The sequence below is a fragment of the Diabrotica undecimpunctata genome, chromosome 9 (genome assembly GCF_040954645.1).
Source record: "Diabrotica undecimpunctata isolate CICGRU chromosome 9, icDiaUnde3, whole genome shotgun sequence".
NCBI lineage: Eukaryota > Metazoa > Arthropoda > Insecta > Coleoptera > Chrysomelidae > Diabrotica > Diabrotica undecimpunctata.
Window position 1 is genome coordinate 20,256,205 of NC_092811.1, and position 16,986 is coordinate 20,273,190.

Below are 16,986 nucleotides of genomic sequence, written 5' to 3' on the forward strand. Positions count from 1 at the left end.
AAAAAAAAATAGAAATTCAGCTGTAGGTAATAAATATTTGTAATAATATAATTGTGTAGATTATTCTCCTTACAAATATATCAAATTTATAATTTTTTTGTTATTTTAATAATTTTAAGGGAGTATTAAAAAAAGTGTCATTTTTATGAACAGGCTTTTAATAAAATCAAAATAATTATAACAAAACAAAAATAAATTCGGATTCCACTAAAACATAAATCAGTTACTTGTATATTAATAAACAGGGAAAATAAAATTTTAGTCTCAAAATTTACACAGATTACTGAAACTATTCCAAATTTTGGGCGCCATAATTTTCAAAACAATGCCTACATAATCCTGTCAGACGTTCTAGACACAAATATTTTTTACAGTTTGAACAAGAATATCTTGTTCTTCAACTTTTTGTAGTGCTGCAGTACGTACATCGCCCATGAGTTTGATTATATTGTTTGATTAATTATACAAATAGGTAATACAAATTTCAATAAATATTTTTTGTGATTTTAGTATAAAATAGATTAAATACCTTCAATACGAGTATTACTGCATATTTCAACTGTTTTTTGTGCACATTTGCATGCATATTTTAGGGTTTTTTTATAGAGTTTTATGTAATAACTAGCCCTATATATCGATTTATAGATGCAATAAATAAATAAGATAATGTAGGATCTTACATCATATGTTTATTTGCGAGATAATTTCATTTATTTTTTTTTTCTTAGGTGCTTTAAAATTTTAAAACAATGTAAAAAACTTATTCATTTCAGACAACGCGTCGTCGTCTGTACTCCCAATTGTCACTAATTACATTGTCTTTCGATTTCAAGTTTCTGGAGCAACTAATTCTCATTCGTTTGTTTTGTTTCAGAACGACCTCCATAGAGCGATGCAGAAGTCTCAATCGGCTCTATCTCAACAACTGACGATCCTCTCAGCTACGCTTATCTGCCTCGTATTTACCAGGTAATTGCCTATTTCGAGTGTTGGATGTACTTATTGAATGGGAAAAATGTAATTAGTTGTTTTAAAATGCACCTTAAAAGTGCTGAACGAGAATTGGTTAGCAAATTTAAAAGTTGATGTATTTATATTTTTTGTGAGTATGGAAATATCTATTAAATGTTCTTTATAAATTGGTAACGGAAGTCTGAGTTTAATAAGTATAAAATAAATATTAAAACCGGTAGATTTTATTTTTTTTAGACCAGGAGCGGATCTATTTTTTTTATTTCAGTAACCGCAACCACCACGGGGGGTACAACGTATATTCAGCAATCTTTTAGTTATAAACATTCTAATAATAAGCATCTTTGGGGTTCGAACAGGACCTTTGGGGTCCTGACAGATAATCAGGGAAACATAGTACTGGAAATAGAGCATAAAAGAGATATTTGGATTAAATACGTAGAAAAATTTTTTGAAGATATACGAAGTAACACTGGTATTACAACAAACACCAATTACGAATCTGGACCACCATTTACAGTCTAAGAAGTAAAATATGCCATCAAAAGCACCAAAGATGGTAAAGCAGTAGGCCCTGATAATTTTCACTCAGAATTCTTAAAACTTATGGACTATGATGGCATAAAATGGTTGACAAATATATTTAACAGTATATATGATACGGGCGTGGTTCCCCAAGAGTAGTTAGTGTCAACTTTTATAAATCTTCCAAAAAAAACAAATGCGAGAAAGTGCGAAGACTATAGAATTATAAGCTTTATGAGCCATTTACTTAAAACATTTCTAAAGGTCATTCACAAAAGAATATATACAAAATGTGAGGAACAACTAACAAGAACACAATTCGGATTTCGTGATGCTCTGGGAACACGGGAGACCCTTTTTGCTGTACAGGTGCTATTTCAGAAATGCAGGGATGTGAATTGTGACATATACGTATGCTTTATAGATTACCAGAAGGCATTTGACAGAGTAAAACATGACAAATTAATGACTCTAATGCAAGAAATTGGAATTGACAACAAAGATCTTAGTATTATCAGAAACATTTACTACAATCAAACGGCCAAAATCAAAATAGAAGACCAGTTAACTGATAAAATTGCAATAGAACGTGGAGTACGACAGGGCTGTATTTTGTCTCCATTGTTGTTCAACATTTATTCTGAATGGGTATTTAAGGAAGCTTTAGACGGTTGTGCGAAAGGAATACTAATAAACGGTGAATGGTTGAATAACATTAGATATGCAGATGACACTATAGTTTTTGCCGATAATCTGAATGACTTACAGATATTAACAAATCGCATAACAGAAGTCAGCAACAGATACGTACTAGCTCTTAACATAAAGAAAACCAAATTTATGACAATTAGTACAATCAACCAACAGAATATCGAAAGAGTCGACCAATATACATATCTAGGCACCAATTTAAATAGCCAATGGGACCACTCAACAGAAATTAAACAGCGAATAATAAAAGCAAAAGCAGCATTCGTTAGAATGAGAACCATTTTCAACAGTCGAGACATATCATTAAAAACAAAATGCCGTCTATTGAACTGCTACATATTCACAGTTCTGCTCTACGGAATGGAAGCATGGACACTGACTGTTGCATCTATAAATCGGCTTGAAGCTTTCGAAATGTGGTGTTATAGGCGCATCTTACGTATATCCTGGGTTGACAGAGTTACTAATGTGGAGGTCCTGCGTAGAATGGGGAAAGAATGTGAAATTCTCATGACCGTCAAAACTAAAAAGTTGGAATATCTAGGACATGTAATGAGAAATCAAGAACGTTACGGCCTTCTCCAGCTGATTCTCCAAGGGAAAGTAAATGGTAAGAGAGGACCGGGAAGAAGACGCATTTCCTGGCTTTAAAATTTACGAAAGTGGTATAACACGACTACCACTGAACTGTTCCGCGCTGCAATAAATAAAGTAAAGATAGCCGTGATGATCGCTAACATCCGGAACGGATAGGCACTTTAAGAAGAAGAGGAAGGGGTTCGAAATATAAATTGACTTAACCCTGCGACTGTGTGACATTTTCAGCCAGTAACTGTCTGTTGGGGTAATTATCACCCCATTTTTTTTATTTATAAAATTGAGAAAATATTTTATTTTTACATGCAACCTTAAGGTTTTTAATCGTGGTTATATTGTTATATATCCTTTCTCAAATTTATATCATTTTAAAAATTTCCGTTAAAAAATTCAATGATTCAAAAATGATACTAAAATTTAGTTTATTAACCAAAATTTTGTTGTAGATACAGAATAAAAAAAAATTAATACATAGTATATTCATAATTTAATTAAATACAAAAAATTGGATGCATTAGCAAAGATAATTTTTAAAATTAGAAAAAAACAAAGTTTGATAAACTACGAAAGCCTTAACTCCCGCAGTCCAATCAGCGACGTCTGGAAGAAAGTATATGTCTACAAAAACCGAAAGCTGTCCAATAAACTCCCGATAAAATGCGAATCTGCATGGATAGAAGATTTTTACTTTAAAATTTTACCTCCTTGGGTACCAAATCAAATAAACGAAGCCACATTCACCGTTTCCAGAGAATACTCCAATCTATAAAAACCATTTGAATTGTGGGAATTAAATCATGGACTCAAACAAAATAATAGTTTGTCTCCAGGGATGGACTGTATATCATACTCTATGCTATATTTTTTATATACAGACTACAATTCATTATTATTACAAATTTTTAAAAATATATTGCAAAATGAGAATTTAATTCCCAAAACATGGATGGACTCTGTTGTATTGTCTATAAGGAAGCCAGGAAAATCACATAACAACGTTAAGTCTTACAGACCTATATCTTTAAGTTCTTGTATACTAAAAACTCTGGAGAGATTAATCAAAAATGAGCTTGAATACTGGTTTGAATCCGAAGATATCCTTCTCAAATCTCAATATGGCTTCCGGAAATCCAGGTCTACACAAGATGCTCTTACTTCACTAGTTTTACTCTGTTCAGGTGCAACATTTATATATGTAAGCTCTACATTTGATAACATAAATTCTACATAAGAAATTGTTATATCTTGGAATCTCAGTTAAAATTTCAAATTTCATTATATCCTCGTAAAAGAATAGATAAACTTACTTAAAAATAAATGAAAAATTTTGAGCGCCAAGGCCAACGAATATAGGTATACCACAGGGTAGTATTTTAAGTCTACTTCTCTTTTCATTGTACAATATAGATCTATAACAGATAGTACCTCCACACTCTAATATATTACAGATTTCAGATGATGTTATGTTGTATACCTCCCATGCTACCGTAGACATTTGTAGGTATTAACTCGAAAGTACACTAGATTGTATAAAAAATTATTACCATTCTCTAGGCTTATCAATATCAACTACAAAGACTGAATTTTTTTTTTTTTCAAAAAACGACAAACTCCTCAATGTAACTTCAAATTAGGAATAACAGAGCTTCCAATCAAAATTTGTGTAAAATATCTAGACACATATTTGGATCGTAAACTGTTATGAACGGATCAAATTCATTCTATTATAAAAAAAATCGGAAAACTCCATGAATATTTTCATTTATCTTTTTAACAGGACATCTTGTGTTACCAAGTGTTGGTTACTTAAAATCTACGCCTATCACTATTATTGAAATTGAAGCTAAAGAGTCACCTCTTACACTTGGTAGACAGTTTTGTACAAATAAGTTTGCAGCTACAGCTATCTAAAAAACTTCAGCTATTTAAAAAATATTCGTAACTTGAATATATTAAACTTAAGCCACAAATATTGGCGTAACAAAAAAACTCCCATATACGTTAAAAGTTATAGGAAATTGACTATATTTGAAGAACAATTGTATCAAAATAAAATACCACCAATTTATACTCAACCTCCTAAGACTCTCTTCTCCAAGGTAATAGAAACATATTACATGGATTTCGATTATTACTTGTTGGGTAAAAGGGCACTCTGGAATATTAGGAAATGAAGGAGTCCACAAATTAGCTAAATCTGCAGCTTTAACCAAACATAATATAAATAACATACTTCTACCAGTAACAGACATAAATAATATCAGTAGAAAGAATTGCTAACAAAGATGGCAACGTTTATACAACCAAAGTACAACTGGAATAAACTTTAGATCTTGCCAACCACTAATTCCCAATGAGAGATGGTTTAAATATGAGCCAAATAGGTTATTTATAAAAACAATAAACAGAATAAGAAAGAGAGATGAAAAAGAAGAAAGAGTGGAGTGATTTAATATTTTGAAGCAACAATCACTGCAGATAACGATATCGCGAAAGAGACTAAAGGAAGAATTCAGGCAGCAAACAGATGTACGTACAGCCTCCACAATACTAGTAAATCTAAAAGCCTAACACGAACATCAAAGATTAGAATATATAAAACGGTAATTAGACCGGTGCTCATGTATGGGTGTGAGACGTGGACCCTGACCAAAGAAACTAAAAGAAAACTTAAATGTTTTGAGAGGAAAATCCTTAGAAGAATCTTTGGGCCTTACCACGACATTAATAGCAACCAATACCGAATGAGAACAAATGAGAACAAATGCTGAGGTCAAGCTGATGTATAGAGCGAGCAATATAGTCCAAGAGATTAAATCCCAACGTCTAACATGGGCTGCCATGTCCATAGACTCCCTAATAACCGCCTTGCCAAGTTAATATGGGAGGAAGCTCCCACAGAAAGAAGGCTCTTAGGACGTCTACGAATAAGATGGAGAGACAATATATGGTCAGATCTAAGAGCAATGGTGCTACCCACTGACCCAACTATTATGGGCGACCGTTCAAGATGGAAGCAAGTTGTGCAATCAGCCAAAACTCACTCCAGGTTGTAGTACTACGAGAAGAAGAAGAAGAATAAGATTAAACCACGCACTTACTCCTGCATACAAACACATAATAGGTATCACCGATACCCCATATTGCTTCTGTGGTAAAGTGGGAGATCTACAGCACCTTATATTGGAGTGTGGACAGTACAGACAAAGTATTAAAATGATGTATGAAAAACTAGTTCTATACAAAACTTTACAGGCTGACAATTTTTTACTAACTAAAGTTAGTTTTCTAAAACATCCTCACTGGGGTGAAGGCTAACCTGCTGACTTTTAATTTCAAAAAGGGAACGATAACCAAAAATTCAAAAGAACTAATAGAACTAACAGTGAAAATGATTTTAAAACTCTTATTTTTTAGACTCGGTAACAATATTTTCATTTTAATACAAAAATGTGTTAACAATATTCGTTTCTAATAATATTGTGTTAAACAGTCCCTTTAATCCTGCTTGGGAATTGCAGCATCTAGTCTGAGAGTGAGGACTAATTTGGACGATTCAAATATTTGTTAGTAATTTACTTCCAGTTCCATAATCTATCGCTGCGGTTAGCTTGATTATATAATTAGCAATTCCACATATGCAAACTGTATCAAACAGCACAGCATGGTTAGTGTTGGTATATAATTTGCCTCAATAAAATGCACTTTACATTACTATATAAATCAAACATAACTAGAGTAATATAGGCAGCTGCTCTTTGTGTGAATATTTTGTGTATGTGTATTATTATAATTATTGTTTCGTTTTAAATTATTCGATTGTGGCAAGAGTATATACACTACTCAACAATTGAAGTGGATAATTTTAAAATTCCTAAAATTAACATATAAAACTATTTTTAAAATAATTGCCTGTACTATACTCTATATGCTATCTTTATTACCAATATTTTTTGCATGTGGTTTTTTTCTCCCTATTCTTATCGGCCCGTATCTCGTACAAAGAGAGACATGTTGTTCCAAACATGAATATATCATTCGTATAAAAGTGCTTGTATTGGCTTTACCAGTTGTCAATAAGTCAAGAAATCTCTTTACCACAAAAACATTATGCCGCAAAGACGTTTAGAACTAGTGCAGCTCGAGCAATTAATTCGTTGGATCCAACAAGACATAACTCAACAAGAGGTTGCTATGAGGCTAAATGTGTCGCAAAGTGTGATAAGTCGTGCATGGAATCGGTATGTAGCAACTGGATCTGCAACATACAGGCATGGAGGAGGAAGAGAACGATCTACAACTCGTCGGCAAGACAGTTGTGTAGTTCTGACGGCAAGAAGAAACCCAACATTCACGGCTTCCAGAATTAGCAGTATCTTCAGGCATGCTACTGGTAAAGCGATTTCCAGTCAAACTGTCAGAAGACGATTACATGCATCCAATTTAAGGGCTAGACGGCGCGCTACCCATCCAGTAGTAACTAGGGAGCAGCGTGCATGCAGATATCGCTGGGCGATGGAACACTATCAGTGGAATTTCGAAAATTGGAGGAATTGTCTTTTTACTGACGAGTCCAGATTTCGTTTGTATAGGAATGATGGCCGATAATTGGTGTGGAGGGAAAGAGGACAGCGTTACAATGAAAATATGAGAGTCCCAACCACTCTTTTTGGAAGTTGATCCGTTTGCGTGTGGGGAGGCATATGTTTTTTCGGTCGCACGGACTTAGTCGTTTTAATTAATGAGACAATGACTGCTACACGATATCGAGATAGAGTCATAGTACCAATAGTTGTTCAATTTTTTGGTACAATAGACGAACAATTTGTTCTGATTGATGATAGTGGTCGCCCTCACCGTGCGAGAATTGTCAACGAGTGTATACAAGCTCATGGCATTACAAGAATGGAGTGGCCACCGTGTTCATTTGATATGAATTGCATTGAACATGTTTGGGCCGAAATGTCTAGGCAACAAAACAGGCTCCTTCAACCGCCCCAAACCTTAGATCAGTTGGCCAATACATTATGCGCGATTTGGGAACGTATACCGCAGCAGTTCATCAATAATTTATTAAAAGTCTGCCAAATAGAGTTAGAGCACTAAGGCGACACAGAAGTGGATCCACACACTATTAATTTCTCTTTTCGGGATATTAGAAATTGAGCAGGAATAGAAATTTTAGGTTGTTAATTTTACAATTTTTGTTTATTTTCTTTTTTTTTTTTTCTTAAAGAATTTCTTTCTTTCGGTTCATCTGTATGAAAATACGAAGTAAAAATAAATCTTTATTTATATCACTCCATTTTTCTATTTGACCTTATGAACAAAAAATAAAATACACATTTTTATAATATCCACTTTACTTGTTGAGAAGTGTAGTGTGGCAATTAGAATTAGTTTAAAACAGGAAGCTGAAATATATGTTTTCCTTCTTTCACCCTAGCATATATCACATTTTTAAATTCTTCTCTATTCTCTGCGATTGCTTTTATTTAATTTTCTCGTTTTTGTGAACAAAATTGTTACAAGTGTTCCAAGTTGCTATAACCGTGTCGTTCTTGGTCTATATATTTTTTTTTTATTTTTTACCATTCTTTTTATTTACTAAATAGCACTACCAATCATCAAATATCGCTACCTTAGATGAAGACTGTCATATGTTAAAATATAATAATTTTTAAAAGTGGCCAATAAAAATCGATAAATTTTAAAAATATCATAAAGTTTTACCCAGAACGAGCTACAGGCTAATATTTTGAATTTGGTGTGTACTAGCCTGTCAAAAGCTATAATCAAAATACTTCTTTTATTCTATTCTTGATCATAAAATTTTTGAGTTGTGACGTTCGTCTTATAAAAAATGTGTTCGGTGTTTGAGATAATTCACTTCTTTTTTAATTCACTTTTTTGTTCAAATCGTTTTACGTGTTTTTTGATAACTGCAGATGTGTCTGTTTTTGACAGAAGTCAACTTTAGCATGAGTCTACTCCTAAATCCTTGAGACATTTTTATAATCTGAAATAATTCCAATTGGATTTATCTTTTTGAGAATGTCAAATGTCGAAATAATTTGTAGATAGTTGGATTTAGAAATTTAAAAAGTTCTTATAATTTTCTAAAATACTGACATAACTCAAAATAATATAACCTCAACTTCTGTACAAGGCTGACACAACTCAAAATAATACATTTTTCTTCACAGAAATTATTGTATTATATTGTTGTGATTTTTGAGAAAGGAGCACATATCTCAAAATATGAAAGTATTGTTTAGAATGTCGAACCAACATTTCTCATTTTATGTTAGTCACAAGTAAATGACTGTAAAAACTTAAATCTTACTGCAAGAAAGATAGTTGGGGCTTTTCCAAGAGATTTTGATAGCCTTAAATTGGGCCCAATAACTCCAACTTCTGCCTATTCATTTAGCTTGGATCCATCCGTATATCATACGAATGAACTTTTTCCAGTTTCCATTCAGCCATTCAGCTTTTTTGCTGATTTGATGGTTTTTTATGACTACTTCAAAAGGTGTTTCAAAGTTGAATTTAGCTAGCATGGCATCTGTCGGCCTGTCCTTAGAATCGAATAGAATTTCCCTCAAGATTTTTAAATGGCTTACTACTGGAACTGGCCTAATACTGGAACTAAATCTCTAGGTTTCAATATTTGTGTCTATCGCACTTTTAAGGTGGTGGTGGTGGTAAGGTAAAAAAGTTCGGAATAGCCTCTAGTGCTGCAGTGGAGCATATTGACATTGCCCTGTGATTCCCAGACAAGCTAGCTGCTTTACTTTTTGTAGCTTGACGTTAGCTGTTGTTTGTTGTAATTTTGACCATCATACAAGTGATAAGTATGTGGCCATAAACCTAATAATCGTTTTATGTGACCGGAGGATCATTTTTGATTTTTGAATGTCTTGCGACAGGTCCAACTTGCCAACAAGGCTCTAAATAAGACTTTTTCTATATGATTATTGCAGGTGAGTTTTTGATCTAGGGATACCCCCAGATATTTTACTTCTTTGGAATAATCTAATATGATGCTATTTATAATTGGAGCCAGTAAATTGTATTTACATCTCTATATGAAAGATATTATACTCGTTTTGCTGGGGTTGACATTTAATCACTCCTTCGTGCAGCAATTTTTTATTTCGTTAAGACCAGCTGGCATGGGACTAGATATAGTCTGGTCATGCTTGTCAGTAATTGTAACAACTAGGTTATCTGTGTAATAGAATCATGTTGCGCAGAACATGATTCTGTTAGGTTCTGTTAGGTAAAATCAGAATCATGCAGCCTAGTTAGATCATCCACGACCAGCAGAGACCACAGCAAAGACGATAGTACTCCCCTTTGAAGGCACTCCTTTACTGCTGTCACAGATTCTCCTCCAATACTAGCATTGATAATTCTGGTTTTTAGCATTGACTGAATCCATTGTATTGGTGAGGCTTTAATACTTCTCTTTTATAGTGCTTCTATTATGAGCACTGGATTTAAATTAGGTATTATCGAAGGCTCCCTCTATGGTAATGAAAGCGCAAAAGCTTTTCCACTATTGTCTTTTCAATACTTTCGACTAGCGAATTCAGAGCATTTATATTGGATTTGCCTGTCTGGTAGGCAAATTGGTATTTGTATAGGTAATGGATTTTGACAAGAGCTATGACCTTGTAAATAACAGGTAAACTTGTGTACTGCATCTGCATGACTCAAAGCTCTTGTCAAAATCCATTTCCTGTAAAGCGGTTTCTTCAGTAGAGTTTCGCTTCATATGTAGCAGTCTACTAGTTTCTCCATTGTTTTAAGAAAAAAGGAGTTAAGGCATATGGGGCGATGTGACTTCGGTTCCTCCGTAGGACATTTCCCCGTCTTTGGTATAAATACAACCTCTGCATCCCTCCAACTTTTTAAAATATGGCCTAACATAAGGGCACTGCTATGAAAAGCCACTGTAGTTGTGGATGTATTTGCATGAAGCCTTTGTATAAAGCAGGAAATATTTCGTCCTTACTTAAGGATTTAAAAGATGTGAAGCTTTTAACGACCATATTTTAGCCTTACCTATAATTTAAATGTTCTTTTATTATTAAAAAAAGTTATCATTATTCCTCTATTAGTACTACTCTTTAATAATTATAGCTGGAATAGCACTAAATGTAATCTTTATAACAGAGATTTGATTGTATATGGTTCTTGATAAACCCTTAAAAAAATTTTTTAATTTTCTAATCAACAGACCACCCTAAATGATTAAAAACGGTCTTAAACAAAAATAATTTGTAAATTAAATAACGAGTGAAGCCGACTCTTATTTCCGAATCTTTTTAAACGATTTTCTGGTACAAAACAATTAAAATATTTAAATGAAAGCAGAGAATTACGCGAATCGTCGACGGTAGAAAGAAAAAGCGGGAACGAACGAACACTCTTCTGCTAATTGGGGATGAAGGGCCAAATTTGGTATTGCAACTAAGTTTGTTAAGGAGGCACTTGCTACTTTAAAATTTTCGACGCTTAAGTTTCATAGTCTCTTCATTGAGGTAACTTCAAATATTAAACTTTGCATATAGAAGAGAATTACTAATAGATTTCTAGGTGTATTGGTTAATTATATATATATATATATATATATATATATACCAATGTTTTTACCAATAATATATATATATATATATATATATATATATATATATATATATATATATATATATATATATATATATGTGCACTCGTAAGTAAATGGGATGTTTTTTAGAGATAAAAAATACAAGAGTTGTGCTACTTTATCTATTTAATGAAGACGATCTGTAGCGTTAAAATGGTATTAATGTGAAGAAACATCAAAAAGGCAAACACCAAAAATTAATCTAATAAATACATCAGCAAAAAAAACACAGAAACACAGAACATCCGAAATTCCCAATTTAAGTAATTTTATATTAATTTTTTTAATTTAACTTTTGACAACATTAATTGATTATAAAATCTATCAAAAAATGTACTTATCAATATTGAAGTGTTATATTAACAACGGCACGGCTAGGGTTCTTGAGTGTTATGACCATATTATCATGTAAAATGAAGTATTTGAAAGCTCGAATGTCAGAACTGTCAATCAGCTGGTGAGATTGAAGGAAAAGTTTTGTAGATGCCAACATAAAGGTTATGATATAATAAAAGAAATTGAAGAAGAAACCAATAATTAAAAATAGAATACGGAAGAATCAATTTTGTAGTATTAGTGCATGGTAAATTTGGCTTAAGTTGCTGATATCAGTTCTATTATTTAATGCATTACGTTGTTTCAAAATATGACACATCTCCATAAACTGTCTCTTATTAAGGTTACGTTCTCTACAGAGAATTCTAACATCATCAAAATTCACAGTATGTTTGGTGTTGATTGCATGTTGTGCAAGGGCACAGGTATGTTTAGAAAGATTAATGTCACTACGATGTGAAGTAAGGCGTCCATTAAGGGAACGGTCCGTCTGACCAATATAACATGCATCACATTCAGAACAGGGTATGTGATAGACTACATTCACTTGTTCCAAAAAGGAAAGAGGTGTTTTAATTTTAGAAAACAAGTTCCTGACAGTCTTAGCATTATTAATAGCAATCTTAACCGGGATATTGTTCTGTTTGTATAATTTAATAAGCTTTTCAGTAACATTTGGGAAATAGGGTAGTGAAGAGTAATGGGTGGTGGAAGTTGCAATGTTAGCAGAAAGTAGAGTACTGTTGTTCATAATATTATTAGAAATCATCCTTAGTTGATCACCATCAGGTAAATCATTAATAGAAGACCAAAAACTTGGTGAAAAAAGGTATTTATTTATGAGAGAAGTAGGGTAAAAATTGTCAAATAGTATACTGCTGAGTAACAAAAGAAAATCCCTTTTGCTATCAGGATATTTTAACCTATGTAGCCTACAGCTGAGTGCTTTTATAAGATTTATTTTGTATTTGAACGGATGGTAAGAATGATAGTTAAGAAACCTATTACTATCCATAGGTTTCCTGTACCAACTTGTAGTTAGTCACTATTTCTAAAGACACGCATGTCTAAAAAAGGAATACTATTGTTAAAGGGATCCTCAAGTTCATAAGCGAACTGTGAGGATTAAAACCATTAAAGATCGATAAGGTAGACTCTACTTTGTCAGGGGGTAAGGCAAACATTCAGATATCAAGTCATCAGGGACAAAGTTAACAAGGATGGGAGATATAGATGAACCCATTGGTGTACCAAAAATTTGTAAGTAATATTTAACATTGAAAACCAAAAAATTAATGTCAAACACCAATTGCAAAAGCTCTACAAACACTTTCAGTCATATTCCTTATATATATATATATATATATATATATATATATATATATATATAAACCAATGTTTTTGACATAAAAAAGTGGATATTTTCTGTGGAATTGATCATATTTGTTCCCATTATAACCTTAGTGAAACAACAATAATATTAGAAATAGACGAGTTTGCGTGTTGGTGGGCGGAGTTAGTTAAACAAAGTATTAAAAGTTGTTTATGCGGTAGTCCGTCACGTCTTCGTTTAATGTTTATTTGGCAATAAACTATTTAAAATTTAGGATAGGGGGTAGTAAAGTTTACTCATTTTGTCGCACACACAACACGCTTTCAAGCATGTAAGCTAACATAAAAAATAGCAATTTCATTTTTATGTACAATCTGTGGGCTATAACTTTTCACCCTGCCTATAACAGTGTATATTAAACTATAATGATCTCTCTAAAGTTAATACAAACTAGTTGTCCATAAATTACAAAGGAAACGAAAAATAATTCCATTGTCTAATTCCCTTTAGGGCAAAGTTGATTGAAAACGAACTGCATTTTCAGCATCATCCAAAATGAAATTTGTGTACTCGTTGCTGAAACAATCACCAAATTAACCACAGAATTGTTTTAAAAACTTTTCATTGTATTGTTTGGTTCATGCGCTTTATTATAGGTCGGAATAAAATACAAAAAAACTCTTTAATTTTAAAAATATTATTAAATTACAAAGTTTTTAGCGACCTTCTGGTAAAATATAACGCTCGGATAAAATGTTATATTAGTTGATTTATTTATTAGAGAGCATTTAACAGCGTATTTCGGGCCAATGCTTTTTAAATGCATTAATTTTTTTCGAATCCTGAGAAAACTAAAAGGTCTTTTTGAAAAATTTAAACTTGAATGAAAGAGTATATTATTACATTTATTACTGAGGGCCGGAAGTCCGTGAAAACTTCTATAATATTTATTTTAATAAGTTACAGGGGTGAAAAAGAAGAAACAATTTAGTGTGATTTTTAATTTTAAATATCTCATTCAAAAAAACTTTCCCTTTATTCTAAGGGACTTTCGGCCCTCGGTAACAATGTAATCGCTAATTCTGCGTTTAAATTTTTCCAAAATATTTATTAGTTTTTTTAGGATTCGAAAAAAATTAATGCATTTAAAAAGCATTGGCCTGAAATTTTGCGCTTACGCTCTTAATATTTTTCTTTACCCCTACGCGGGGTGGATCGGCTTTTCTAGTTACATTTCTGTATAAATTTATATCTTGAGTCATAATTTATGTGAATCTCCTTCAGAGACATGTACGTCCCACGCGTCAGCCACTAGGTTTTGATAGGTATTCCTTGCCTACTTCTTCCGCAAAATTTTAACTTAACAATTCTTCATATTAGATGACTAAAGTCTCGATATTGAACATCGTGAACAATCTTAAACTGTGCTCTTTCATTTTGACATAAATTGTGTTGATATTGTAGTTATATCTTTTATCAAGACAACGTTGCATCCATCTTGTACAATCTGACTAAATAAATAGTCCTTTTAGAGACAATTTCAATGGTATAGGGTTTACCTTCCCTATTCTTCATTATCATATAGACCGAATAAAAGAAAAGATTTATTTTATCAAATAGAAGAGATTTCAATAGATTAGAAATTCAAAGGATATATATATACATATATATATATATATATATATACATATATATATATACATATATATATATATATATATATATATATATATATATATATATATATATATAAGAAAAAAGAAGTACTTGTGACTCGTTTGGAACAAATATATAACTGTTTTGGATGGGTTGGAGTCAATAAAAGATTTTATTGACTCCAACCCATCCAAAACAGTTATATATATTTATATATATATATATATATATATATATATATATATATATATATATTGTTATGATATGTAAAATCGAGAAAAATATTGGTTTGTTTAAAAATATTTCAAAGTTCAAAAACATTAAAATAATTCAGATAAGTAGGATAATATCCAACAAACATTTCGGAGAAGGAAAGTTATTAAATCCTTGAATTACCTGTACCAAACAAAATGTAAGCTTTACATCAATCATTTCTTTGTTAAACTTGAGTGACCCGCATAAGTTTAAGTGAAACAAAAGACAAATTAAAACGGGTTTTTACAAATGCATTAGTGCAGTGATTAAAGACAATAGAAGATATTTTAGAAAGAGGTTTTTGTTAGTTTTAAGATTTATAGAAAAATATTATTTGTAAATAAGTTTTAGGAAATTTATAATTATAGGTAAAAATTTGTTTGTTATCGAAATGAAGAAATGGGGGAATTGTGACGAGTTGTGATTGGCGGAGATTGAAAAAGGGATAAGTGTGTGGGAGAAAGTTTAGCGAGATTGAGGAGAGAGAAAAGATAGCGGTCAGTTGGTTTTCCAAGTCTGTAAGAGGAACGGTGTTTGTTCTCTGGTGTGGTTCCCAAGAAGTAGCAAGCAGTAGTGTTGAATGTTAGTGAGTTTTTGTGGAGTTAGTGTATCCGACAGAAGCTTAAGCAGCAAAATATTGTAAGTCATATTTTCCTACTTATATTCCAAGAGTCACTGTTCAGGCCAACGAGAGATTCAGTTTATCGTAAAGAGAAGATATTCCAAGAGTCATTTTTCACTCGGGCCAACGAGAGATTCAGTTTATCGAGAGGAGAAAGGCTATCATAGTTTGAATGATTGTTGCTTTTGAAGGAGATCATTAAGGACGATATACTTGCAACAATCTGTTGTAAGATTGCTGATTACATAGGGAGCGGTTGAGAGGAGATAATACAGTCTACAAGGAACAAGGATTTGGACCACTCATCATCAGAGAGAGATATTTTTTGTTTGTTCTGAAGTTTTTTTTCTTTTATTGATAACACAATTTTTACACGTAATTTAGAAAGGATATAAATATTTTGATTAGGAGAGTTAGAATAGTTTGGATTTTGAGTTTTCAATTAATATTGTTTGTACCATTAATTTTGATTGTTCACGTACGGAGAACAAAATTTTGAGAATCCTTATATGAGATTTGTTTATTGAAAACTTTTGAGTGTGAATTATTTCATTATTTTTTTTTTAATATATAGTGTTAGATCATATGTGTTTTTTATTATTCCGGTATTCTCTGGACCTTACCTTTCACATGTAATAGCATAGATATTGAAGCACGAATTTTAACCCTGAGATAAAAGAATTAAAAATTGTGATAGAGTCATAATCACATCATTGAAATAATTTTAATTAATTAAAAAAATTTAATTAGCTAATTATTGCTTGGCGCACCAAGACTTTAAATATCACAATAACTGGCTTCCAAAACGTGGGGCTTGAAAATATCGCAGCTTTACATTTGAAGGAAGGGAAAGAGATCTGGAATAAGTACAGGTGATCCAGAGATAAAAACATATAACATTGAGGGAATTTGAAAGTATTTTGACAATTTTTCCAGAGAATATAAATTTGATTTATTGATTGATCGTAGTTAGTGGATATTTACTGCTTTTGAATTATTTGATTTTATTTTCTTTACCAATCGTACATTTGATATTTATTTTGAATTATTTGAATTTTACTGATTGCATATTTGATATTTGTCGTGAAAATTTAATACATTTGGGGAGAAATATTGTCGTGTTCTGAAACATATAGAGTGTTGTAAAATTTCACATTTGGCGGGGACAAAAACAGTAAAGAAAAGAAACAACATGTCGACCACAAGGAGTCAAAGCAAAATGCAAGAAAGGAAGGAGGATAACAGAGAAGAGGAAACAATTGTTGAAGAAGGATCGGATAATGAAGGAAATGTTACAATAGT

General features: G+C 32.0%; 1 protein-coding gene across 1 annotated transcript in view; it reads left to right on the top strand.

Annotated features, from left to right (window-relative positions):
• Nucleotides 1-16,986, top strand: part of SLO2 (slowpoke 2) — a 377,835-nt gene that overhangs the window by 140,127 nt on the left and 220,722 nt on the right. Inside the window, exon 6 of the mRNA XM_072544101.1 lies at nucleotides 875-969. Coding sequence (XP_072400202.1) covers nucleotides 875-969 — 95 coding nt within the window. The remainder of the gene's footprint in view (nucleotides 1-874; nucleotides 970-16,986) is intronic.